The sequence below is a fragment of the Gadus morhua genome, chromosome 21, assembly GCF_902167405.1.
Source record: "Gadus morhua chromosome 21, gadMor3.0, whole genome shotgun sequence".
Lineage (NCBI taxonomy): Eukaryota > Metazoa > Chordata > Actinopteri > Gadiformes > Gadidae > Gadus > Gadus morhua.
This window is the reverse complement of record NC_044068.1, coordinates 4,566,088-4,589,905: the sequence shown is the minus strand read 5'-3', so window position 1 is coordinate 4,589,905 and position 23,818 is coordinate 4,566,088. Positions and strand designations below refer to the sequence as shown.

Sequence of the window (23,818 nt, the reverse complement as noted above, 5' to 3'; positions counted from 1 at the left end):
GGAAGAATTTCAACTGTAGGATAAGGTTAGTGTTTTGTAGTATAAGGAGTCAAGCTGTTGACCTATGCTTTAATAATCTCATAGGCAGTCATAGGCAACACGGATACTGCATTAGTCTATAAGCAAACGACAATTATTCTTAAATACAACTCTACTGATCACAGGTTTTAATGTCTAATTGGCCTTCATATTTAATGTCTAATAGGCTTCATGCTAGCGTTTATCCCAGTTAAAACTTTGAGCCATTGAAGCCACTGTAAACTGGATTGCAACAGTGTCACCGTGTGGACAGAACACGTAATTGCATATATTTTTTTGGATGTTTGATATACGAGCAATATAAAACAGTTTATTGCAACTTTACTGATGTCATTGAGTTCGCTTTTTCTTGATTCATAGCCAGCTTTTCGGTTATAATCAGGTAATTAACCAGTTTGATTAACAATGCCACCATGCTTTGGGACAAACGTTTACTTATAGGTTACTTTATTAAAAAGAGGAGCTCAAAATATTTAACAACAAATTGTTATTCATGAACAAACCAAATTTAATCCAGGCATGTGTGGTTAAATTGTGCACACACACGTTCACATGAGCTGCGCTCATACAAACGTAGGCCTACGTGCGGCAGCCATTGTTGCGTTAAATACAGATTACTATTAACTGCATTTTGATACGATGGTATTGTATGTGATATCTTCACCACTTATGAAATTATTTTCATCCCAGTTCAACATGTTTAATGTCATGTTTCCAAAGATATGGCATGGTTTGGAAGACTCACAGAGACTTCGAAGTAGACAGCCATGATTGAAGATACAACTAAGCATATTTTTCATATTTCACAGATCTGTTGCTCTTTTAAGGCATTTTTAAAATGTAAAAACATACAAACCACAATAATAGCAGATTATTACAACAAATTAATCTTTTTCTCTCACAAAAATAATAAAATAACTGTTAAGTCATTAAGAAATAACCTACACAATTTCATTTCTGCTGTATGGTTTCCCAATATCGTTTTGAACACATTTTAAAGTGATAGAAGTTACGTATAGAAAGACATTGAATTGTACAGACAAAAAATATTTAGGCACTGTCATTATCCAGAGTGCAATGATTTTGTGATTTCTGTGGTTGAGATTCGATACAAAACATACCAAGTACAAGAAAGATTAACAAACTATGTGTTTATACAATGTTAATTAGAAACCTTTGATATAGGTATAAATTAATGTTTAACACTTTTTGAATTCAGTCATCTTAATTTACTTTCACATTCTGTTTGATCATAAAATGATCGTGTGTGTGTGTGTGTGTGTGTGTGTGTGTGTGTGTGTGTGTGTGTGTGTGTGTGTGTGTGTGTGTGTGTGTGTGTGTGTGTGTGTGTGTGTGTGTGTGTGTGTGTGTGTGTGTTTAACACTTGAATTCCCTCAAAATGGTTGTTGAAGGTGTGCCAGTCACAGAGTCAGGATCCTGTCAAGTAACAACAATGTTATTTTTTCGTCAATAGTAGTCAATAAAATATAGCCTTTGATAGCCATTTTCTTTACAAAAGTGTTCTTCCTGCATATTCCCAAATGTTATGTTGATATTCTATGAATATACATTGAAAGAACTGTACTGGTAACCGTGTGTCATTTTATCCAACTGACATCCATGACCGGTCGTTTCGGTGAGTGACCGTTCAGTTGAACATACACACACCAACCACCAGGTGGCAGTCCTAGGACGGGTTTTTTAAAGCTTCGGGGAGGATATTGCATTCAAAATACACGGAATACTCAAGGACATGTAATAATCAACCATCCCTGATGTTAAAAATACATTACTCTTATATTACCTACTTATTATTTGAAGACTGACTATGTCACTGATACTGTAAACCCAAAGAGCAAAATACAGTACAATCAGTGTGGAATGACAATAAAAACAGCAGATGTGTAAAAAAGTTGAACAACCACTTAGAATCCACATAGAAATATCAACTTAAAATGCTGGTCGGTTTGACACACTGTGTACCAATAGTTCGCTCGGACGAATCTCCACATCCTAAAGTAGGTAACACGTCCGTGATCGTACGAAAATACAACGCAGGAACGTGAATCATCGATGGAAGAGGAGAAAGGAAGAGTTAGTGGGATGGGCAGGACATCCAACAGGCAGGTGTGTGTGTGTGTGTGTGTGTGTGTGTGTGTGTGTGTGTGTGTGTGTGTGTGTGTGTGTGTGTGTGTGTGTGTGTGTGTGTGTGTGTGTGTGTGTGTGTCCAGCGTGCTGATTACCAGTAGCGTGATGGGATTGGGGGTGAGGGCGGGGTTGGGTTGGGTGGTGTGAATAGTCGGTGTGCCTCAGCCGTGACCTACCTTCGCTCGTCCGCGGGTCGCGCTAGGATTTGGTTCGATTTTAGTTTTTGTCGAACCCAACAAGTGTTTGCTTGGTTTTGGAAGTGAAAGGGTGGGGGGGGGGGTGAGGGGTGGGGGCGGGTGCGATGGCGGTTGATTGGTCAATCTCAAGAAGGAGGCGGGACGCTCTGCGGCTGGATCATTGGGGTGACGGCCCTGCACTCCTTGCCCGGGTCTGTCATCGCTGCTGCGGCCTAAAATACACAGCTGGTGGTCAAAACTCAGACCCCCGGACCTCCACCTGGGGGCCTACGGGGGGGGGGGGGGGGGGTCATGCAGGAACGAGGCGCCACAGAAAGACAAGTACACCCGGGCCCCATGATGGGGTCATGCAGGACGATACTCAGAGACACACGAGCCAGCGGGGGCCCTGCCACTCCTACAGTCATGTAGGAACCCGGGCCTTAGGGATGGTCATGCACGGACCAGGCTGCACAGAGACAAACGAGCCAACCCATATGCAAATGTTTGTACTGTGTTTTCTTTCTGCAATTCAAATGATTATCATATTGTTTTTAAGCGGAATACCGGAAATGACTTGAATAATTATTTGTCTATTAATAATATGTTATGGAAACGTTTGTTCTTTGTATTTTCTTTACAGACTTTTTGCATATGGGAGGTGTAAGTGTAATTATATGTGATGATCTCACCACGCATAATAGTATTTTTAAAGGTTTTTTGGATTCATTAGTTCTCATTAGTAATGCATAATAATTAGTGGTTATTAGTGACATTAGCCAATAAGGGTCTCTCAAAAGGTGAATATGGTGAGACTCGAACATGCATCATATCACTGTATCAAGTTAGCCGAATGATCATAAACCCATTCAACGCATTCTGAATTCAACGTAATCCCCTCTATCACGAACACAATCATCCGCCGAAAGTTTGTAACCACAAACATGTGTTTTTTTCTTTATTTGTTTGTGTACCATCCTTCCACAAAGTCATGTGTACTCTCAGGTTTTGAGCAACTCGGTAGAAGATCAGAATCAAAGTTCTGTTTAATTTCCGTTTCCTTCTTACTTAGTAATTCAAACGCGATATTGTTTGTCGAACTGCCACAACATAATGTGTCACGTGTCAGTGCCACGTCATACATCATCACCGGGACAACCTCTTGTCTTGCTTGGCCGCTGTCAAACACACCAATAATCCACAATCACTCTACATCCCAGTGTGTGTGTTTTATCGATTATGGCTAGGCACATGCACACACGTTTTTGGACTTGACCCATCAGACTAATCTTATCTCCAAAAGCCAAACAGCAGGGCTGCGCCAACACAAGGTCAAAGTTCAGGTTGACGCATAGAGAACAGAGTTGGCTTCCCGCTTGCGGGGGCGTAGGCCTACCTACTTATCTGAGTTAACAAGAACAGTTCAGACCACGACTATCGCTCTCCCCTCTATTCAAAAGCTAACACCCCTGCCCGGCTCATGAGCAAGGCAATGGCACCGAAACCTACCATTCGTTCCCGTTTGCTGTGCTGGACGAATTTCTCCCACAGGGATTAATGAAATAAATCTTCTACTTCTCCCTTAACTCCGTTCAAAGCAAAGCACAGTGCGCTCGGCTAACCCTGCGAGGGGCTGAGCGTTCCACGGGGGCACGGTGTCATTTTGACATATGGCTGTCGTAACGTTACGTAAACAGTGCAGAGATAGCCGAAATATTTGCTTTAATGGTCAGCAGGAACTGTCAGTGCTCAGGAGACCCTCAGAATCGGACCTCTTGGAAAGGTCTCCGACGTCCAAGTCCGGGAGATTTGTTTTATGTATATAAATGTTTCATAAATAGTACAAAGTTCTGCTGGTGTCTCAGAATATCACAGCCCGGCCCTGTCTTCAAGCACGAGCGAACAGACATCCCTTGATGAATCAAACAATCAATCAATCAATCAGGAGGGAGTGAATATGACGGTCAGAGTGCTCATGTCAGGTTGTTTTTGTCTCGTGCCAGGGAAGCCCTCTCTTCTGTTTACTGTATAATGTTTAACACTTTTTGAATTCAGTCATCTTCATTTCTGTTCACATTCTGTTTGATCATAAAATGATCGTGTTTACTGTCGCTGTTTACTGTTTAATTCAGATCGTTGTTTATCATTGTTGAAAAATTACTTATTTCAAAGTGTGAGGCAGTGTGCGTTGTGGAATATGTTCTTGCTCAGTGCGAGTGCGCTTTACTGTTGGACATTGCAGATTTGTTCAATCTTTTCAGTTAAATCTCCTGGAATCCAATAGAAACCCGTGACTTGGCAGCCGTGGTAACGATTAATATCTTTAAACGGCCAGCCGCAGTTTTCTAAGGCCAACCGTAACTGTCAGGCCACAGATAAAGCGATTAGTCTAACGGTCTCATGCTCAAGGTTGAAGTACAAGCCAATGTTGGAAATGAAGGACGTTTGCACATCGGATTATGGGTCTTAACTTTTTGTACTCGCCAGGTTAACAATATGACAGGATCAGGAATAAATTCACGCAGAGCTCCTTCCGCAAAGTAAACGACACATTCTCCTAGGCGGGGGTTCATTATTTCATTAGAAACAAATGAGGGGAAACTATCTGGGGCATTCAAGTACCTAACAAAGCGGTTGGTCAAAAGGCTGCTGTGGTACACAGTAACTAGGCCTACTGTTCTTAGCGGATGAACACAGGAGTTCAATAAATCTTTGTTTAGCAACAAAAGAAAAGTCCAGAACAGGCGGGGGAACATTTAGAAAAATAACCAAATGATAATCTTCCTCATGATACTCCTGTGAGGTAGTAGTGACATCACACAAGGTGACAACCCCAGCGAGTGGAATAACTAATTCCACTCGCTGGGGTGGAATTAGCCAATGTGGTGTTCAGCACGAGCCCTTCATAGCAGCACGCACACACGCACGCACACACGCACACGCACACGCACGTATATTTTGTTATAGTGCTAATCACGTGACTGTAGAGAGTTTCAGCAGAGGAAGAATCAGAATGAGTACAAAGCAGCATACGGCGGCTGGTCTGCTGTTATATCGAGTACTGCTAACACGAGGCACTACTGCTAACACAAAGCAATAACACAAAGCACTACTGCTAACACAAAGCAACAGCACACAGCATGACTCTACGCTGCTCTGATCAAGTTTACAGAACCATACAAAAATCATGGCTGGTCCAACTGTTGTCGTACAGAACCAATCACTGCTCCGATCTTTGCTTTCCTCCACCTTCATTTCTAAAACTGCTTTGCGTACTATTTGAGGAGAGGAGGAGAACTTTCTACACCGACAGACAGAACCAGGGACGAACTGCCCCGGGATTATAATACTCCAGTTTGATACTCAATCAGGTCAACATGCTGTTGGGAAATCTTGAGCAATGGGAATTGTCAAGTTTCATTGACTAAAATATCCACATATTTAAAAAGTTCCACTTCGTACTGGTGAGTTTTTCTTTTGGTATTTGTAGTGCAAATATTGTCGAAATAAGGTTGTAATTTTATGGTATCTAATTGAGTAGCATCAGGATAAGCAGCTTCAGGATTAAACCAAACCCACCCATTAATTAAGTCACCCATAGGACTAAATTAACCCCAGCACATGCATTGGTTAATGACGGATCCAAACACTTACTGCTATTTTGACCAGCTTGTTGGCTTTTTGTCGACGAAGATCTGATTTGATCAGAGCTGTGGGAACGAAACAGACACACTTCGAAGTTAGATGAATGACAAGTGAATGTGAGTTACTGTATTAGAACCCCAGTCTTTCTTTGCGTATAAACATAACATGTGAAACAAATAGATTTGTTTTTTGTCAAGCTATTACAAATATGAATAATGATTAATCATGGATTATGTACAATTTATCATGAATATAATATAATATAATTATATAATTTGATCAATCGTCTTTTTTTAACAACAATGTAAAAATATAAAACAGTGAAAGTACTGTAGACCGCCAGCAGGTGGCTCTCAAGCGCAGCGAGACTCTTCACAGAAAGTTGGCACCGCAGCATTCCTCCATCAACGCTTCTTTATAAACAATGCATTATTGTTGACAAGGACAAAACTTTCTGTCTCCTCCGAGTCAATTTTGTGTACCGAGGAAGAACGACCTTTGTTCCAGAAAAGTTTTCCAAGGTAACCGATACATAACTCCTCTATGGCCTCAGAGTTATTCCTTTAGGGTTAAAGCTAGGAAATCATTTCTCGATCATGTCCAGACTAAGTGAAAGGGCTCCGCTTTTATTCCCCAAGACAAAGATGGCAATGTGAATCTGGGCACAAAGTGGTGCATTAGCAGTGGGTGTCTCTGAATAAGTTAGGCATGGAAGAAGGAGGTCTCTGTGTGGTCTGATCTCTGAGAGGAGAATCTTTGTGACCGTCCGCGTCTCTTGCCCTCCTGTTTCCTAGCCAAGTTATTCATTGCTCATAGAGCGTTAAATGGACCATGAAATGTAAGCTACCTAACCTTAATCCGTATTTAAGACAAATGTGTAACGGTGCCAAGTGAAACTAGGTTGTAGTTTGAATAAATAAATGTTTACTTTTTATGTGTTATGGTTGATAATGGCTTCATAAAAGTACATTATCAAACAGCTGTTGACGCTAAAGTCCAGATCCTCCTACTAATCTCAACGTGGACCCTGGGTAAATCCCGGTGACAGGGCGGACCGGTGCGTTATTGCGCTGTTCATATCGCGTCGTAGCGCACACACGTGTGCGTCCTAGTCAGCGTTGAGGTATGAAGATGTCATTCTGGGAACAATAAAACGCAAAGGTGACCGCACGATCGATCAGCAGAACGTCTTTGAACCTCTGGAGTTAATCAGTAACCACGGTGACCAAATTCGCCCGGCAAAAACTGTTGGCAAACTCCTTTAGAGTATCCTCTTATGATCCATTGTATTTTAAAAGTACAATATGTAATAATTAGCAATTTCAAACTAGCTTCATTCTAATAAAAAATAATAATAAACCCTCTGCCTCCCTCCCTTCTCTCCCCAACCCCCCCCCCCAAAAAGAGAGGCTGACTCAGTAAACGTAACATGAGATTAACAAGGCATTTCAAACAAGTGACTTAGCACACTGCACCTTTAAAAGGGTCACGAAACCCCCAAAACCGTTTGACCTCTCACCCGTCAGTCCGGCGCCGATCAGCAGGAACACGCAGAGGAAGATGTTTCCCGGCAGCGTGCCGTAAGTGTCGATGATCTTCCCCTGGCATATCGTGAATATGATCCCGAACACCTGTCGGCACGAGGGGAAAGGGTGAGTGGCACACACACACACACACACACAGGCTGACATCTGGGCCGACAACTACAAAGACGGCAGCTGAGGCCGTCACCTGTGCGGAACAGTTGAGCAGCCCGGAGGAGGTGCCCTCTGACTCGGGGTACGTCAGCTCCACGGCGAACTCAAAGCCCAGCGGGAGGTACCCCGTCATGAAGAACCTAGAAGAACACACGCAGGGACGGACCACACACAGTCACACACACACACACACACACACACACACACACACACACACACACACACACACACACACACACACACACACACACACACACACACACACACACACACACACACACACACACACACACGTTTTTTAATTGGTTGCTCATGCGGACAGGGAGTGGGGGAACTGCTTCAAATAAAATAAATTAGGAGCAGATTAGGTAAGAAACAAATCCCAGAGGCAAGCAAGTATTTTCCTCTCTTAAGACCCCCACAACAGGAAGTTGAACGATTCAAAACGTACACCACTTTCTTTTTACGTTATCCACCTTTTGCCAACCACAACTAAACCCCTTTCCTGTGGTTTGGCTCCAATAACCACAACTATGGAATCACCTGCCCAGAGGTGAAGATCTTATGGGTGCGTTGGTCTTGGCCTCGGCTATGTTTGCAATGGGCCTGAAGCTACGATCGACGTCCCTGGCCCTGTGTGTGCATGTGTGGACACGCTGGACAAATACTGCCACCGTATAGTACTGCCCCGATGGCTGAACGAATAGAGAGGTGGCCGCTGGCTGTCTTAAACACACACGTACGGAACCTTCTTGTGTGTGTGTTGGTGGAGGGAGGAAGGGAGGGAGGGAGGGAGGGAGAGGGAGAGTGACAGGGAGAGAGAGAGAGAATTGACTGTGAGTGAAAATCACTCCTGAAATGTGTCTGTGTTCATTTGCATGTGACTTTACGACTTTAAGGGGCTGAAAGGACTGACGTCTGTCGCAGTAGCTTTAAGAGTAACCAGTTTTGAATCAGTTACACAAGTTTCCTTGATGTGAGTGACCCACATTGACTTTTCTACATGCTGTTAAAAACAGATGAAACCCTCTCGTTTATAGCCCTGGAAAAGTTAAAAAAAAAAACACGGCAGTTGGTATGTGAACCCAAACACATACCAACTGCCGGACTGCCAGGAAACCCTGCATGTATTCTTTATTCTGATTTGTAGACCTGCTGTGGTTTGGGTTGCCAGATCAAAAGGATTGAGATAGAAGGAATCATCGGCTCTTATCTGATCTTCAACGGTGACATTTCCAACATTTAAATAACAAGACAATCAGATGCATGGAGGAGGGGTTACCCGAGAGATCCGGCCGTGACGAAGACCACCCATAGGTGGCCCAGACTAAGGGTTGAGGTGTATACGACCATCCCCACCAGAGACATGAAGTACACCACCAGAGTCGTCTGCCTGGGAGAACACACACACACACACACACACACACACACACACACACACACACAGATAAGTGTTGAAACAAAAACATACACTGGGTCCAGCTGGTTCCCAAGGTCTCACGGCCCGCTAGACATGCGTTTGGGTAAAAAAAACAATTTGGGTAAAAAGTGGGAGTTTGAATAGGCCGTCAAAGGTGTATCTAATGAAAATAAAATAAAACCTGTGTTCGGATCAGTCTGATGGAATCGGGAGCGATAATGAAATGGCTTAATTACATTTAAATAGACTTAGCCCGGTCTCGACTAAACTGCAAAGCTTAATAGACTTTAAGAGACAATACACTTCTGCTGCATCGCAATATAAAAATATACCAAAATCCTTCCCTCATAACATAACCGAGGTGGACAAATAGTATCACAATATGAAAAAGAAAAGCCAACATGTAGTCCCATATCCTAATCTACGATGAGATAACATAGCCCTTTATTGTTTCCCGTCAGGAAATTGCGATCAAGATTATTTCAATATAGTGTCCCATCTTTAGTTCAGGCACCCACGCCTGTTTGGATAGCGCTGGGTGGCTGGGGGGGCAGGGAGGACTGGGTTGAGACCCGGGGGGGGGCGTCAGTGTCCCACCTGGGTCAACAGGCCCCACAGAGTCCCAAACAGCCACCGCGACAAAGCAACATCCACGCTCCAAGCCCCAGACGTCTCAAACAGCGCCGCGAGCACAACAACACATGCTCAGGGCGGGAGCCTGATGTGAAGGGAGGGCGGAGCCTGATGTGAAGGAGGGGCGGGGCCTGATGTGAAGGAGGGGCGGGGCCTGATGTGAAGGAGGGGCGGAGCCTGATGTGAAGGAAGGGGAGGGCAGGGCCTCTGGTCTCTCTTTGGAGCTGGGTTATGGCCTGGTGGTTTCCTTTGTGAAAGGTCGCCTGACTGCGTTCTTCGAGGAAACCTTTTCACTGAAGCCATAACTTTTGTTTCAAAGTCATTTGGACGTGACACTGACAATGACAATGACACGCAGCCACCAAACTGCCCAATCCAACCAGAGATTTGTCTTCGTCCCTAAAGACGACGTACATTCGGTATATCGTCACGGTCGCAGTGTAAATCATGCACATGTTGTATATTCCCATTTAGTAATCTAGCCTTTAATCCAAAGCGACATACAGTGACATCAACGAGCAGTTTGGACTCAGACATCTCCTGATATGCAGGGTGCCGGCAGGCCACTACATTACCCTTCCCCCTGTGTAAGTACTTATCGTATTCACCAGTCTGCTGCTAGTCCTCTTACTTGTATGTCTTGGTTTTGTCCAGCCAGATGCCACAGATCAGAGACCCCACCATGCCGGCGATCACGATGGTAAGTCCGATTCTCCCAGCATTCACCTCTTCACCCTGAACAAAGGTCACACAACAACCCACAGATGTTAAAGGACGACGTCAGCATTCTCTGCATTCTTCTGTGGTTGCGCTCTTAAAACCCAGTCGACAGGTAGAACAGGGCGATTGCAGATGTCAACTTGACCAATTTGAACAGCATTGGGGGAGGTGCATGGGTGGGACACTTATTAGGTATCTTTCTAGGAGAACAACCTTTCACACCTCACATACAAGATGGAAGACACACTTTTCTCGATCCGCTAGTAAGTATTGTAGCAACAGGTGACGTTCAACTTGAGTGTCAAAGAATCAAAGGAGGTTTTGGCCAAATAACTATATCAATACTGGCAGAAACAATGGCTAAGTCTGTAGCATGGTGACTGGCCAAAAATAATTTGAATAACAGCAGGCTGCTCTTATTCAAAGTGTTTTTAATCATACAGAACTCTGACGTCAGTAAGGAGCAGGTAGGGGGGTTTAGGGCCTCTCACTCGAGGAAGCCTATGGGCAGACTGTGGACAGGGGTTCGAACTCACAACCCTGCAGCGGGGAGTAGAAAACCAAAACCATCACTATTAGATTGCCCAAGGGCAGCACTTACAGGGTAGTGGATGATGATCATCCGGTTGAGGAGGGTGCCGACTGCGTAGAAACAGCCAACGTTCAGCCCTGAGAGAGAGAGAAGAGAGAAGAGAGAGAGAAGTTATAATGTCATGGTAGAAAAGATAGACATATTACCAGTTACAAACTGTCTGACGGCATGAGGATTCTTGGCAACAGGAAAGTATGTAATACCCTGACCAGTCCTCCATGAACCCAAACAAAAGTATGAAAAGAAGTCTGCATATTAGGACAGGAATTTGCCAGGCCTGTCATTCTAGATTATTCATAATGCGATTAGCAGTTGGTAATAATTAAACCAGTAGTTGGTGGTAACCAAGTACTATTTACTGAATATTGTATAATTTCTATATTTGTACTCAGTACTTCAAACAATGGCCAGATTTTATTTACACTGAGAAAGTCTTTTGAGGACATTTTAGTTTTATTTCAATGCTGTTTAAGTTTGGCTGCTGAACGTTCCATTAACAAGAACCAGTGGGTCTCCATGGAGACATGATCAAAATACCCCCTTGCCTTTCACTTCTGACCAATCACACACAATGTTCAAATTGCAGTCCTCTGCCATGGACTACAAGTTAAACAATTTTGGAGGAGTAAGTTCTGACAAAAGTTTGGCAAACAAAACGTTTGTTTATTAACTCCGACGTCACATCATTCTGTCCCCACAACCTCGCCAAGCTCATCAGCCAGGTCACTTCTCATCTCGTACACTTTTGTCACACAAAGTATTGTGACCTATTTAGACGGGAGACAGTCTAGTTAGTAAAACGACAAATAACTAACGAGCGTTACCGCTAGATGCGTCTTCAGCATCTCCTTTTGCTGACCTTTTACAACTGGCAACCAAATCTATAAAATAAATAGACCGGAAAAGTGCCGATAGCAATCTCACAATCTAATCTCTCAATAACTCAATAAATCCCCTGTAGATACCGCCATGACTACATCACCGTTGGGTGGAGTCGGCGTAAAGATACTCTATCAAAAGGTCTGTGTGGGTTTTGAGATATCAAAAGTCCACGAAGATCTACCAGGAAGAGGAGTACAAGAGAGGGGGGGTTTAGAAGGGAGTAGAGATGTTCAAATACCATTTTTTCCTTCCCGATAACGATACCTGAACTTGAGAATCGGCCGATACCGAGTATATACCGATACAGCATTGTAACTGATGATGGCACTGGTTCTCTTACAATGACAGCAATGTCCACTTACTTTTGACTATCCATTTTTCAGAACAAGATCATTTACATTTCTAATCTTTAATTATATTAATTCATTTCTATTCTTGTAGTTAAGCAGAAGCATCTATGTTTTTCTGACTTGGTAGCTCAAACTCAAGAAGGTCGGAGTTGTTAACCGTTAACTAAACATAGAATAACACCGTAGTGTTGTGATGTTCTTTGCCTGTATCGTAAAGGAGTCACGTGATGCATCGGATCGGCGCATAGACTAATCTACTCGCAAGTCGTTTCCGACACTAGCATCGGTATCGGAACAACTGTAGAAGGGGGAGGAGCGTTCTCAACGAAGGAACGCCTCTCCGGGCCACGCCCCCGTACCGTAGGTGACGACGAGCAGCATGAAGGGCCGGTTCCGCACCAGGCGGAGGATGGAGGCCAGGTAGGAGTACTGCTCCGGGGGGAGGCTACGCGCCCGGGCCTGGGCCTGGGTCGGGGGCAGCTCCGGACGCTCCTGGAACACTGCGGAGAGAACCGGAACGTTGTTGGAATGCTGCACATGTTTAAGGAATTCACTAAAAACCAAAACCCATATATATGTAGTCATATGAGATAAATAAAAATACTTTGTGTTATTACTTTCCCTTTGTTTGTTTGATTATATAAATACAAAAAACTCCCGTAGAAATCGGCAGGTACTTCCACTCGGAAGTCGGCCTCAAAGCTTCAGGAATAAACCCAGTACAATGCATCACATCACAGGAGGACCGGCGTTTTCTTAGAGCAGTGCAGCGTTTTTTTATGTTTCCCTTTTTATGGAACAGGAAAAAGGTCTGCAGGGGGGAGGGGGGAAGGAAGGGGAGGTGAGGGAGGACGAGGTATTTGTACATTCCTGGTGTTTATTTTTGTTTGACTAGACCGCCATTATTGTTTGATCTTTCAAACTGTTAAATTTATATTTCCAATGCCAGCGAGTTTGAACTGAATGGCACCAAACTAGGTGGGGAGCCCTTGGCCCCCCCCCCTGTGGTGGTGACTTTTGGGGACATAACATTCTGAACCCTGCGCCCCCTATAATCAACCCCCTACTGAGACAGACAACACAGGGTCCAAAATATCACTTAAAAAGAGAAGGTCTGTTGTGTTAGCAGAAGTACTTTGGGTATTAACGAAGCATTTCTGTTTGTGTTGTTATAAGTACTAAACTCGTTCTTAGTTTGGGTTGGGTGAAATGTCAGAAGGATGGACAGTGTGTACGCCAGCTGACAGACGGTGGAGTGAGGAGATTGATACAATGACAAGAACCACATACACAGGGAGAAGAAATATGGAGGTTTTTGAACAAAGACTTTGACCAAGCAATATCTGAAACGTGACAAGAGATGGATATCCCTCTTATCAGGAGATCCACACTCCCTCTGTCGCCTCTCACCGCTAAACCCATGCGACTAAAGGGGCGTCGATCCCTCCGTAGCCCCGCCTTCTCTCCCTCTCACTGTTAAACCCCATGTTACTAAAAGGGGCGTCGCTCCCTCCGTAGCCCCGCCTTCTCTCCCTCTCACTGTTAAACCCCATGTTACTAAAAGGGGCGTCGCTCCCTCCGTAGCCTCGCCTTCTCTCCCTCTCACTGTTAACCCCATGTTACTAAAAGGGGCGTCGCTCCCTCCAAAGTCCCGCCCTCTCTCTCTCGCCCGGAAGCACACATCTGGAGTGACCCCTTCCTTGAGTTCAGTCATGTGATCGTCCTAAAGTCCTGCAGGAGAAGCCGAAGCCCGCGTCCCCCCCCCCGTGGAGCCGATGAGACATGTTCTGGCCCCGGGGCCCCGAACCACCCACAGCAAGACTGTTCCCAGGGGCCGTGACTCAGGGGGGCCCCAGATGGCCCCGCCAGCAGGGCAACCTTCACACATTTGGCATCCGATGATGTGTACATGAGGGGGAGAAGTTTGTTAGAGAGAGAGAGAGAGAGAGAGAGAGAGAGAGAGAGAGAGAGAGAGAGAGAGAGAGAGAGAGAGAGAGAGAGAGAGAGAGAGAGAGAGAGAGAGAGAGAGAGAGAGAGAGAGAGAGAGAGAGAGAGAGAGCTGAGTCACGGACAATGGACGCTTCACACGACTGACCAACTGGTACGTGTTGTTTCTCACACACACAGACACACACACACAAGTCAAAGGGTCCATGCTTCAAACAGGGGAGGAAGCTGTGTTTAAATCGTAGGTCAAACGGCAGTTGGGTAATCGCGTCAACACCGTCAAACATTGCTGTGCTTGCCATTCACATGGAATGCCCCGACCAGTCAACCTTTTGTTGACTGGAGACTAAAAGGTTTGGAGCCAGCCAGACACGCACCAACAAATGTCACACATGGTGGACACAAATTAAGAAGTCTCAACTGAATTAAGCATTTACTCATCTCTGGGAAGTTCTCAAATGCTGATTTTGAATACAGTTGTGTTCAAGATTGAATTTCTACAAAGATTACGGCATTTCATGACCTCCAAGCTGGCTCCATGCATGGAGCCTGGCCTCCACCAAGACCATGACGGTGTTTCTACCATCTCATCGGGTTCTGCCCGCGACCCGGCTGAGATCCCCCTCTCTGCCCAGGCTTAGGGTACCCCTGCGATGGGGGTTTCCGTACCCAACACCCTGGCTGTCCCTAGGCCTCCCTCCAGGCCTTTAAACATGCATATACCTTACTGAATGAGTGTACGCATGAACTGAAAGTAACGCTCTCGTCGTTGTGAACCTGTCTCGTGACTTTGAGACATACATTACAAAAGGAACAAGTCAAAGAAGCCTAAAGCAGGCTGGGGTGAGTTTGTGTGAATGCAGAGTGGAAGAAAGGAGACTATACTAGTGGTCGGTTGGAGTGAGGAGAATGGTGAAGTAACAGCAATCAGGGGGCAGTGGGGTTCCGTTGTAAAACCCATTTCCTCCCACGTGAGTAACTTCCTCCATGACCACGTGTCATCCGACACCGCAACCCGAAAATGTCTTGAATGGAAAGCTCGTGATCGTTACTCCAGTGCAATATCTTTACGATCCAAAAGTCCAAGATAAGGGAGGGGGCCTTGTCTACCTGTGTACGAAAAACTCATTTTGATAGTTGTGATCTTTACACCTGATCATTATCGTTGCACATAAAATGTCCAAGATAAGGGAGTGGGCCTTGTTTGAGTTGTGCACCGGAAAACTCATTTTGTTAGTGATGATCTTTACACCTGATTATTAAATTTGCACTTCAAATGATAAAGATAAGGGAGATAAGCGAGTTGATAAGAGTGTTGAGTTGTTCTCTAAAAAAACATTTTGTTAGAGGATCTTCACCGTACTTTATCTTTGGGATTCAAAAGTCAAAGATAAGGAAAGGGCTCAGCGATGAGTTGTGTATACAAAATGTTTCGGTGCAATGCAGTTTGGTGGTCAAACTTCATTTTGGGAATCAAAGTTGAATTCCTCCACGATGACATTTGGTTCGGTTTCTCCATCACCATGACACTGACCGTCAGTGTCATGGCGATGGAGAAACCTAGTGCGGCGTGTTGACATGTCGACATTCACCCAGGACAACAGAGGCGTTGAGGTGTTTTATCACGCAGACGTTACAAATCCGCCGCTCCTGGTCAAAAAACACAAAACCAGCCGAGTGTCTCACCAATGATGACCAGTATGAAGAGGAAGGTGGCCACACCGGCCGTGATGTAGAACATGTTGCGGATGTGCCCAGCCAGCTCGTCCATGTCCTCCACGTTGGGAACCAGGATGGGCGGCAGCAGGAACCCGATGGCGATGCCCAGCTGGAGAACAGGAGAAATGTAAGCTTTAATGGCAAGTTCTACCAGAGGGTCTCAAACTCACGCGAGCCAGTTTACCAATCACCAATCACCTGCCTACACCTGCTTTATAAAGAGTAGTCTAACACACGTTCTTTGCTGCAGAGGTATTTCGTTCGATGCGCCCCCTTCAACCCCACCACCACCAGGTCTGCCCCAGTCTACCGGTCCAGGGTAAGGCTCCGCCCCTGATTGTCCTGGCAGGATATGCCGAGTCCACACGTTGTCCTGGATACGTGACGGGGCTAACCCCAAAGACTTATCATGCAAAGACATTCTCTCTCATGCTATCATTCGAAGTAAATCTTTATTCGCCTTTCTTGGTGAATGAGTCTTTATGGGAGAACAACAGCTGCAGGGTTAATTGCTGGCTGAGGGACCAACTGTGAAGTGTTGCATTGCCACGAACAGTTGTTGTACAAAATGTTGCTTCAGCGGTCAACTCCACAAGGTCGGACCACGGGATTGACCTTCTTTGTGTCGCCTGGGTCGCAGCCCAGTGCCTACTCTGGCAATCTTGAGGATTTTCATGGAATTTAATGTTTTCGAGGTTGCTATCTCTGGCCGATTGAGGGAAAACAATGGTGACGGAGCCTGTGGCCCACTGATGGAAGCTCTTCTATTTGCTGTATTATGAATTCTAGGAACTGGGTGATAGCGACCCTATTTGTATTTTTGGGAAGAATTATCGCTTATCGTCAAAGAGAACGAAACGGAAATCTTTGAGATTGCCACTTTGAGATTGAACCGAATAAACTTTGATGAATGAATGAATGGTGGAACCTTAGTGGGCTCTAACAGTCCCAATAATAAAGTGATGGAAGACAGGATCTTAAAAAGTAACCATTCAACAGCCCAGTATTGGTATCCAAATTAGAGTATTGGCTAAAGAAATGAGCAACAGAGGACATAGAGAGGAAACGAAAATCTCACAGCTACCAGATATATTGCCAAGAAAATGTCTGAAACATTTCAAAGTAAAAGGTCCTTGGATAGTGGCTAGGCCACGTCAGTAGATGGTGATTGGTCAGACAACTGGCTGCGTACCACGTTAGGAAAAATAAACTCCACGCTTTGAACGACTTGAAGGCAAAGAAGACAATTAAAAAAAGGAGTCATGAGATTTGCAATGGATTTCATGGAACACACTTTTCTGAGGCTTAGTTCACAACATTCTAATTGTGTGATTAAGGGTTATCAATGGGTGCATTGATAACCCTTAATAATGCGATAAAGGGTTGCTGTCCATTTATAACCCTTAATTATGTTATTAGTGAGGGACACTCCTCAGGAGATTAGAGCAGCTGACAGAATGCAGAATACTATCAGACAGTAGAACTTAGGGCTGGGCGATTAATTTAATTTGGATTGCGATTTCGATTTTAGCGTCAAACGATCACAAAATTAATATAATCAAGTTTTTCGATTTATTTATTTTTGTTTTTTTTTATGTTTTATAGAAAGGGCAGAACAGATGGATACATATCTGTATATTATTTTAGATTTGAACATTTCTTTTGGACAATTTTGGTATTTTTTTAAGGCAAAAATATCAAAGTTCTCAGTTGCAAAGTTTTTTTTGGAGAGACATGCTGAATAAATACATGTTTTCTAACACAAAAATAATCGTTTGAATAATCGTGATTAGGATTTTTCTCATAATCGAGCAGCAGAACTATATACACGTCAAATACTATTGACTAATAACTTTGAAGAGCAGAAGTTCAGAATATCTGCATTTAAATTTGACCTGCTACATTTAGTACATTTGTTTATTAAACACTTAAGGAATTAACCATTAGTCAACATTCCTTGATGCAGTAATAAGCATTATTTTATAGGATTAGGGTAGCATAGGGGTTAGGGTTTGAGTTAAATAATATATAATTAAAAACTTACAGAAATTAACACAATTAGGAAACATGAAGTAAATGATTACTAGACACATCAGTTAACTATTAATGAACTGTTAGTAAATGCTTATCACTGCATCAACTAACGTTAACTAATGGTTATTTAGTGCGCCCTTATTGTAAAATTGTCACCAATTTATTATAACATGCAAACCAAACACCGAAAACACAACACTCAAAGTTACCATACACACATTAACCACCACTAACCATTCACTGAGCAACGGAGAAGAAAGCATCGCACAACCCAAAGTTTGACTCAACAATAGTGGCATAGCTTGGCTTGATAAAACTGATACAGTATGAGGAGGCCTGCCCGGGCCATAACCTGATGCCGACTCTCACGCTAAGCCAATAAAAGTCACACCTTCCCCCAGCACCCGAGGCCAGGCCGGTGTGTACACACAAAACAAAGTGCCGCTCGCACATCCGTACACACTAGCTTCCCCTAACGGCACACACTACCTCAAAACGAGAGAAAAACACAGCAGGACTAAAAGAGGCACCGAAGATCGGAAAACAAGTCAGTGCGGTGAGGTCCCCATTTCCGGGGAGACGCCCCTCTGACAAACCTGGTTCCCCAGCACCCCGACGGAGCAGGCAGTGGACACCTCCCTGGGCCCGAACCACACGGACGCCAGGTACGAGGGGATGCCCAGCACGAACACTGTGGCCACCGAGCACACGAACTGGCCGAAGAAGGTGACGGCGAACAGCTCGGGCCCCACGCTGCCGATCTTCACCCAGGCGCCGATGCAGTTGAAGGCGGCGCCCACTAGCACGACGTCGCGGACGCCGCGGCGGTCCAGCAGCCACAGCACGGGCAGGATGAGGGGGATGTAGGTCAGCAGGTAGATCATGGACAGCCAGTCGACCGCGAGGGGGTCCACGCCGTAGAAGCGGGTGAAGATGTTGCTGACGATGCCGTACTGCAGCCACATGAAGGCGTTGCTCGCCGACACGGCGCTGAAGAGAACCAGCATGACCCAGCGGCGGCGGTACACCTTTGTCTCGGCGGCCCCCGGTGCCGGCCGGAGCTGGGGGTCTCCCTCGACCAGGTCCAACCGGGAGCTGGTGGAGAGGGACTTGCCTAAGGGCCCGGGGCTCCACACGATGGAGGCGAGGCCCGGGGCCGTCTTCATCCAGTCGTCCCCGCGGGGCTCCGAGGGGTCCGCACAGCTGCGCTCGGTGTCTCCGATCTGGGGCATTCCGAGGCCGCGGTGTTGGCTGAGAGAACGAGCGGTGTGATCTCTGACTGCAATCGGCAGACTCTAACTCCCTTAACCGTCTGTCGAGTCTTATTCCCAAGAATAAAATACTAAAATAGACACAGGCCAATGATTTGCTAAACTAAAATAAAATCGGTTTAACACGATGAACCATCTGATGTTTTAAGAGGATATGCTGCACTCTGACCAATCCAAGAGGGACAGCTGCGACCACTCTGCTGTGCAATGTTGTCTCTGTAGGCTGTTTATGTGTCGCGCAGACCACGTTAACCCATTCCCACCCTGTTACATGCGTCCACTTTGATGCACGTGCATCTGTATTTATCCTAAACAGCAGTGTTGCTGAACCCTCAGCCCCCATCAATTCAACATGAACACACTCGCATCACGGGCACCGCAGGCAGAACAGAAAAGTTGACCTATAATTGCTCTGGCAACTCTCGCTAACTGTTGAAATATATAACTAATCGTTGTAAGCATGTTTATAGGAGCTTAATACCTAAAAGTATCTATAAACAAACACTTGGGTCAGCACTTTGAATCATTTGTGTCCTGCATTGTTACGTTTACGGGACGACCTAGAAGCCGCCAAGTGCTCAGTTATGTCCTTGCTCCAGTGATTAGAAGGATGATTCTCTCTGCGCTTCGGCTCAGCGGCTCCACCTGCGAGTGTGTGACCATGAAGGCAATACGCATTGTAGTGACCCATTGCTAGGGTTCTCCTCAACTGCCCCGAGCCCTGGTAGCACACCCTCCCCCACCCTCCTCCTCCCCCACTGACCAGTCCTGCATCACCTCCACACCGATCCACCGGTTGATTCCTGGAAGCTACCCTGTGGAATTGAAACTGGTAATGCTGGTATCTGATTTAATAAAAGTCATGGTCTCAACAGGATGCAGCCCAGTCATGGAGAATCCATTCGAAGATACTGCCTGATATTCAGGCAATAAACCAGCCTGCCGACTGGAGCTAGGCTGAACTGTGATGACATCTTGGCTAGGGTCTAAAGACCATAAAGACCATGCATTTCCTCACAATCGCCTAATTGTGCTTCTTTAAACAACATTCAGGTCAAGTTGAAGTGGCTCCTTTTCGCTAATATTTTACAGCACCCTGACCTGAAACAGTCAGGTCAGTATCAACTTTCCAGGGATAAGGCTAAATATGAAACGGCCTGTTAATGGTGAACTGCTAAGCAATGACCATAATATATCACTGATGATAAGGGCATCACAACTAAAGTTGACAGAAGCCGAACAAGTCTAACCACCCATGAATGATACATTTGAGTTGGAAAATACTTAGAAAATACAAGTGGGTTGTGCGTGTGGTTATTCTGGATGTGTTTTTGCATTCTTGCGCGTGCGTGCGTGCACGCGTGTGGTGGTTTCCATACTCCCTACTTGATAACGAGTTGAAACCAAGTAAGTACGGTTGGAACCAAGCAAATCCAACAGGATCTGTCGGTGTGCATGGAGACGTTGATGTGCACACATGCCCTTCAGTGAGGGGCTTCTATCAAGAGCAGAGGGCCTGATAACATCCACAATGGGAGCCACTACCAAAGAATAAAAGTGTTGCCCAATATCAGCTTCTACTAAAAGAAATAGAGTACACTGCAGAGCAGCTTGTAGTTTAATTTAAGTTTTTGTAACAATGCTGCCCAATGCTGAAACTATAAATTATAGCTGGTCCACATTATTTCACAGTTGAAATCACTGTCACCACGCTCCCATCGGTCAGCTGATGCACATACTAGATTGACTGCTAATGAGCGTCAACGTAAAGCCTATAGTATAGAAAGTCCTAAAATGTACCATTACCACAGAACACAGGAAATTACCTCATCATCTCCCGCCGCCCCTTCCTGTGGGGAAGAATATTTGTATGGAAAAGGCATCCCTTTTATCAATAGCCCGGCGGTGTCATGTGACATTAAAGAAATATGAATTTTCATTCAATACATATACTAAAATAGAAGACGCACTAATGCCCATTACAAAGAGGTGTATCTTATTTGTGCAGTGTTAATATCTAATATCTGTCATTGATTAGGAGTCACTGGGTCACATGACATGGGAGCTTTTAAAAAATATTGAATGCATCTTCCATAAAAAGATTTGTAAGGAATATTTATGTAAATATTTGAAATATTTATGTAAAACAAATTGATAGTACACTAGCAGTCAAAATATTTGTTCTACATGAGACCGATTTGTTAAAAAATATATAGACCAAAATTGTCCCAGATATAAGCCACAAGTCCCTATGAAGTTATCGAAATAAAATAAAAAAAACGCGTAAATAAAATGTAGTTTATGGACGGTCCCTAAAAGGAACCCCCTGTGGTTCCAATTGAGCGCCTTCGGAGGTGAGCTAACCGTCCTCTACTGACAACACTGGGGGACACTGAAGAAGCCACTGGATCCAGAGTGAATGTCTTTCGTGTATCCAAAAAAAAAAACTAACTTCAAGGCACTACTACTATATCGCACCTATTGATTTGAAATGGATGCTTTAATACCAATCGCGAACGCACTAACCGTGAGGAGAACTGTTCGTGGTCAGCTACTCTGCAGACGTAGCCAGAGGGTATTATTAATAGGTCAGTATTAGGGAACACCATCACGCAACGCTGAGATGGAAACTTTTATAACATTAAACGAGAGAACGGGGAGGCGTTGGCGTGCGTAATTACGCGACTTGTTCTGCATCGCCAGAACACCACAGAGATGTCCAAACGTTTGACCTGCCAGTCAACTACACCCTTGCATTCATTCATTCATTCACTCACCTACTCACTTTTAACCAATCGGTGATGAAGTAACAAGTTATATCAACAACAATTTGTTAATATTTAACTTAAAAAACACTATTCTCCTCCATACCTGATTGCCGAACACTCCTATTGAACAGGCGGTGGACACCTCCTCGGAGCCGAACCACACGGATGCGATGGTTGACGGCATGCCCAGGATGAACACCTGCGCGCATGAGCAGCAGAACTGCCCGAGAAAGGTGACGGCGAAGAGGTCCGGCCGCACGCTCAGCACCTTGATCCAGGTGCCCGCGCAGTTCAGCGCCGTGGCGACCAGCGCGACCACCCGGAGCCCCTTCTTATCCAAGAGCCAGGTGACCGGGAAGATGAAGGGGATGTAGGTCAGCATGTAGATCATGGACATCCAGTCGATGGTGAAGGTGCTCACGTCGTAGTAGCGCATGAAGATGTTGCTGATGATGCCGTATTGGATCCATTGGTACGAGTTGCACAGCGAGTAGGAGCTGAACAGCAGCACGATGAACCAGCGCTTCACGTACAGCCGGGTCGGCTGCAGCGGCGGCTCGGCGGGAGGCTCCTCGACGTCCATCCTGCCGGGTGTCCCTATGTCCCGGGTGTACCTATGTCCCGAGTGTATTTATGTCCACATGGCTGCTTAAAGTTCTTTTTGGGGGAGTTTCTGGGTCACTGAGTGTGACTGTTGTAATGCCCACTGGCGGGTCAGCCCGTTCAGGGTGTTTATACTGTCTATAGCTGTAGAGACTAAAGTTTGCCCGGTTTAAAATGACAACGCGTAAACATACTATCCCTAACCCTAACACCAGAACAGAACACTATTAGAGTCAACAGACTTGTTGAACGTAAACTCAACCTAACCAGCGCAACCGGTATGGAACTCAAACACCCCAGGAATATAATTGACAAGCAGAACTCGTTTCACTCCAAGTTGAAAGTCTGTCTTTGCTTTTAGTGAGCTACTTACGTGCCCGCCTAGTACCAGCAATCACACGTGATCATGATCTCCTTGTGTCACTCTAGGTCCACGCATGTAGTATTAGCACTGGGTCCGTTTGTCTAGATACAAGCCACTGTTGGCTCGGCACGTGGTACAATTTCCCTACCCGGTGACACAGCTACTCGAGTCGACAGTCAGCAATTCGGTTCCAGGCGTTCCCACTTCAAGACGGAGCGCACGAAACGGGGTGCTCCGAATTGGCGTTATCGGTGAGGGAGGGCGAGCACTCAGGACATAGGTGGCGGCGAGAGGGAGCTAGCTAGCTCTATTCGTTACGTGTTTCCGATATTACTTTAGTCCGATTCTACGTCCAAGCTATACATTTATTCAGCCTGTCATTTTGTTGATGTTCTTGTCATGTTGTATTATTTTCGCCCTTGGCCCGTAAACTGGCGTACACAGTTCACACGAAGTAAAGAACCGGAAATAAAGTGGGCGGTAGACCGGGATAACGCTACAACACAGTATCCTCTCTCGGCCTAACCAAATTGCTGCAACTAAAGTTTCCTGCCGTGGGATAGGCGGGGTTTATTTCCAAACTTCCCTCTTCTTTTCAATGAATAAAAAAAAGTGTTTGTTGTCATGCCTTTCGTGGCTGTTCGGATTATTATTTGAAAGTCAAGTTGGTGTTATTTCAGAATGTTGTAGGTAATTTTCAGTGTTCTCTTATTTTAATTAAACTAATTAGCACTAGGTCCAAAAGGCGCAAAACAAATGAGATATCAGATGACTCACTTGCTAAGTGCAGGGACATCGCCTATTTGGAGA

General features: G+C 45.1%; 1 protein-coding gene across 3 annotated transcripts; it reads right to left on the bottom strand.

Moving 5' to 3' along the window:
• Nucleotides 1-465: 465 nt before the first annotated feature.
• flvcr2b (FLVCR choline and putative heme transporter 2b) lies at nucleotides 466-23,613 on the bottom strand. 3 transcript variants are annotated; one of them, XM_030344906.1, is made up of 10 exons: nucleotides 22,145-23,613; nucleotides 15,936-16,077; nucleotides 12,662-12,802; nucleotides 11,080-11,147; nucleotides 10,390-10,493; nucleotides 8,988-9,098; nucleotides 7,740-7,845; nucleotides 7,528-7,639; nucleotides 6,018-6,073; nucleotides 466-2,596 (listed from the first exon to the last, which is right to left on the bottom strand). In XM_030344906.1, the coding sequence occupies exons 1-10, from the start codon at nucleotides 22,622-22,624 to the stop codon at nucleotides 2,510-2,512; spliced, it is 1,407 nt and encodes a 468-aa protein (XP_030200766.1). In that variant the 5' UTR covers nucleotides 22,625-23,613; the 3' UTR covers nucleotides 466-2,509. The 3 variants fall into 3 exon arrangements, with proteins under 3 accessions (XP_030200766.1, XP_030200765.1, XP_030200763.1); XM_030344905.1 differs by lacking the exon at nucleotides 22,145-23,613 and adding an exon at nucleotides 18,599-19,504 and having other exon boundaries at nucleotides 466-1,476; XM_030344903.1 differs by lacking the exon at nucleotides 22,145-23,613 and adding an exon at nucleotides 18,599-19,501.
• Nucleotides 23,614-23,818: the final 205 nt, after the last annotated feature.

Bases quoted from the DNA above. Each gene is read 5' to 3' on its own strand.
- flvcr2b (XM_030344903.1), bottom strand. From the start codon at position 19,234: ATGCCCCAGATCGGAGACACCGAGCGCAGCTGTGCGGACCCCTCGGAG. The intron at 9,099-10,389 runs GTAAGAGGACTA...GTGTTCTCCCAG, and splicing joins GACAAAACCAAGACATACAA to GCAGACGACTCTGGTGGTGT. The intron at 7,640-7,739 runs GTGACGGCCTCA...TCGTGCCGACAG, and splicing joins TGCTCAACTGTTCCGCACAG to GTGTTCGGGATCATATTCAC.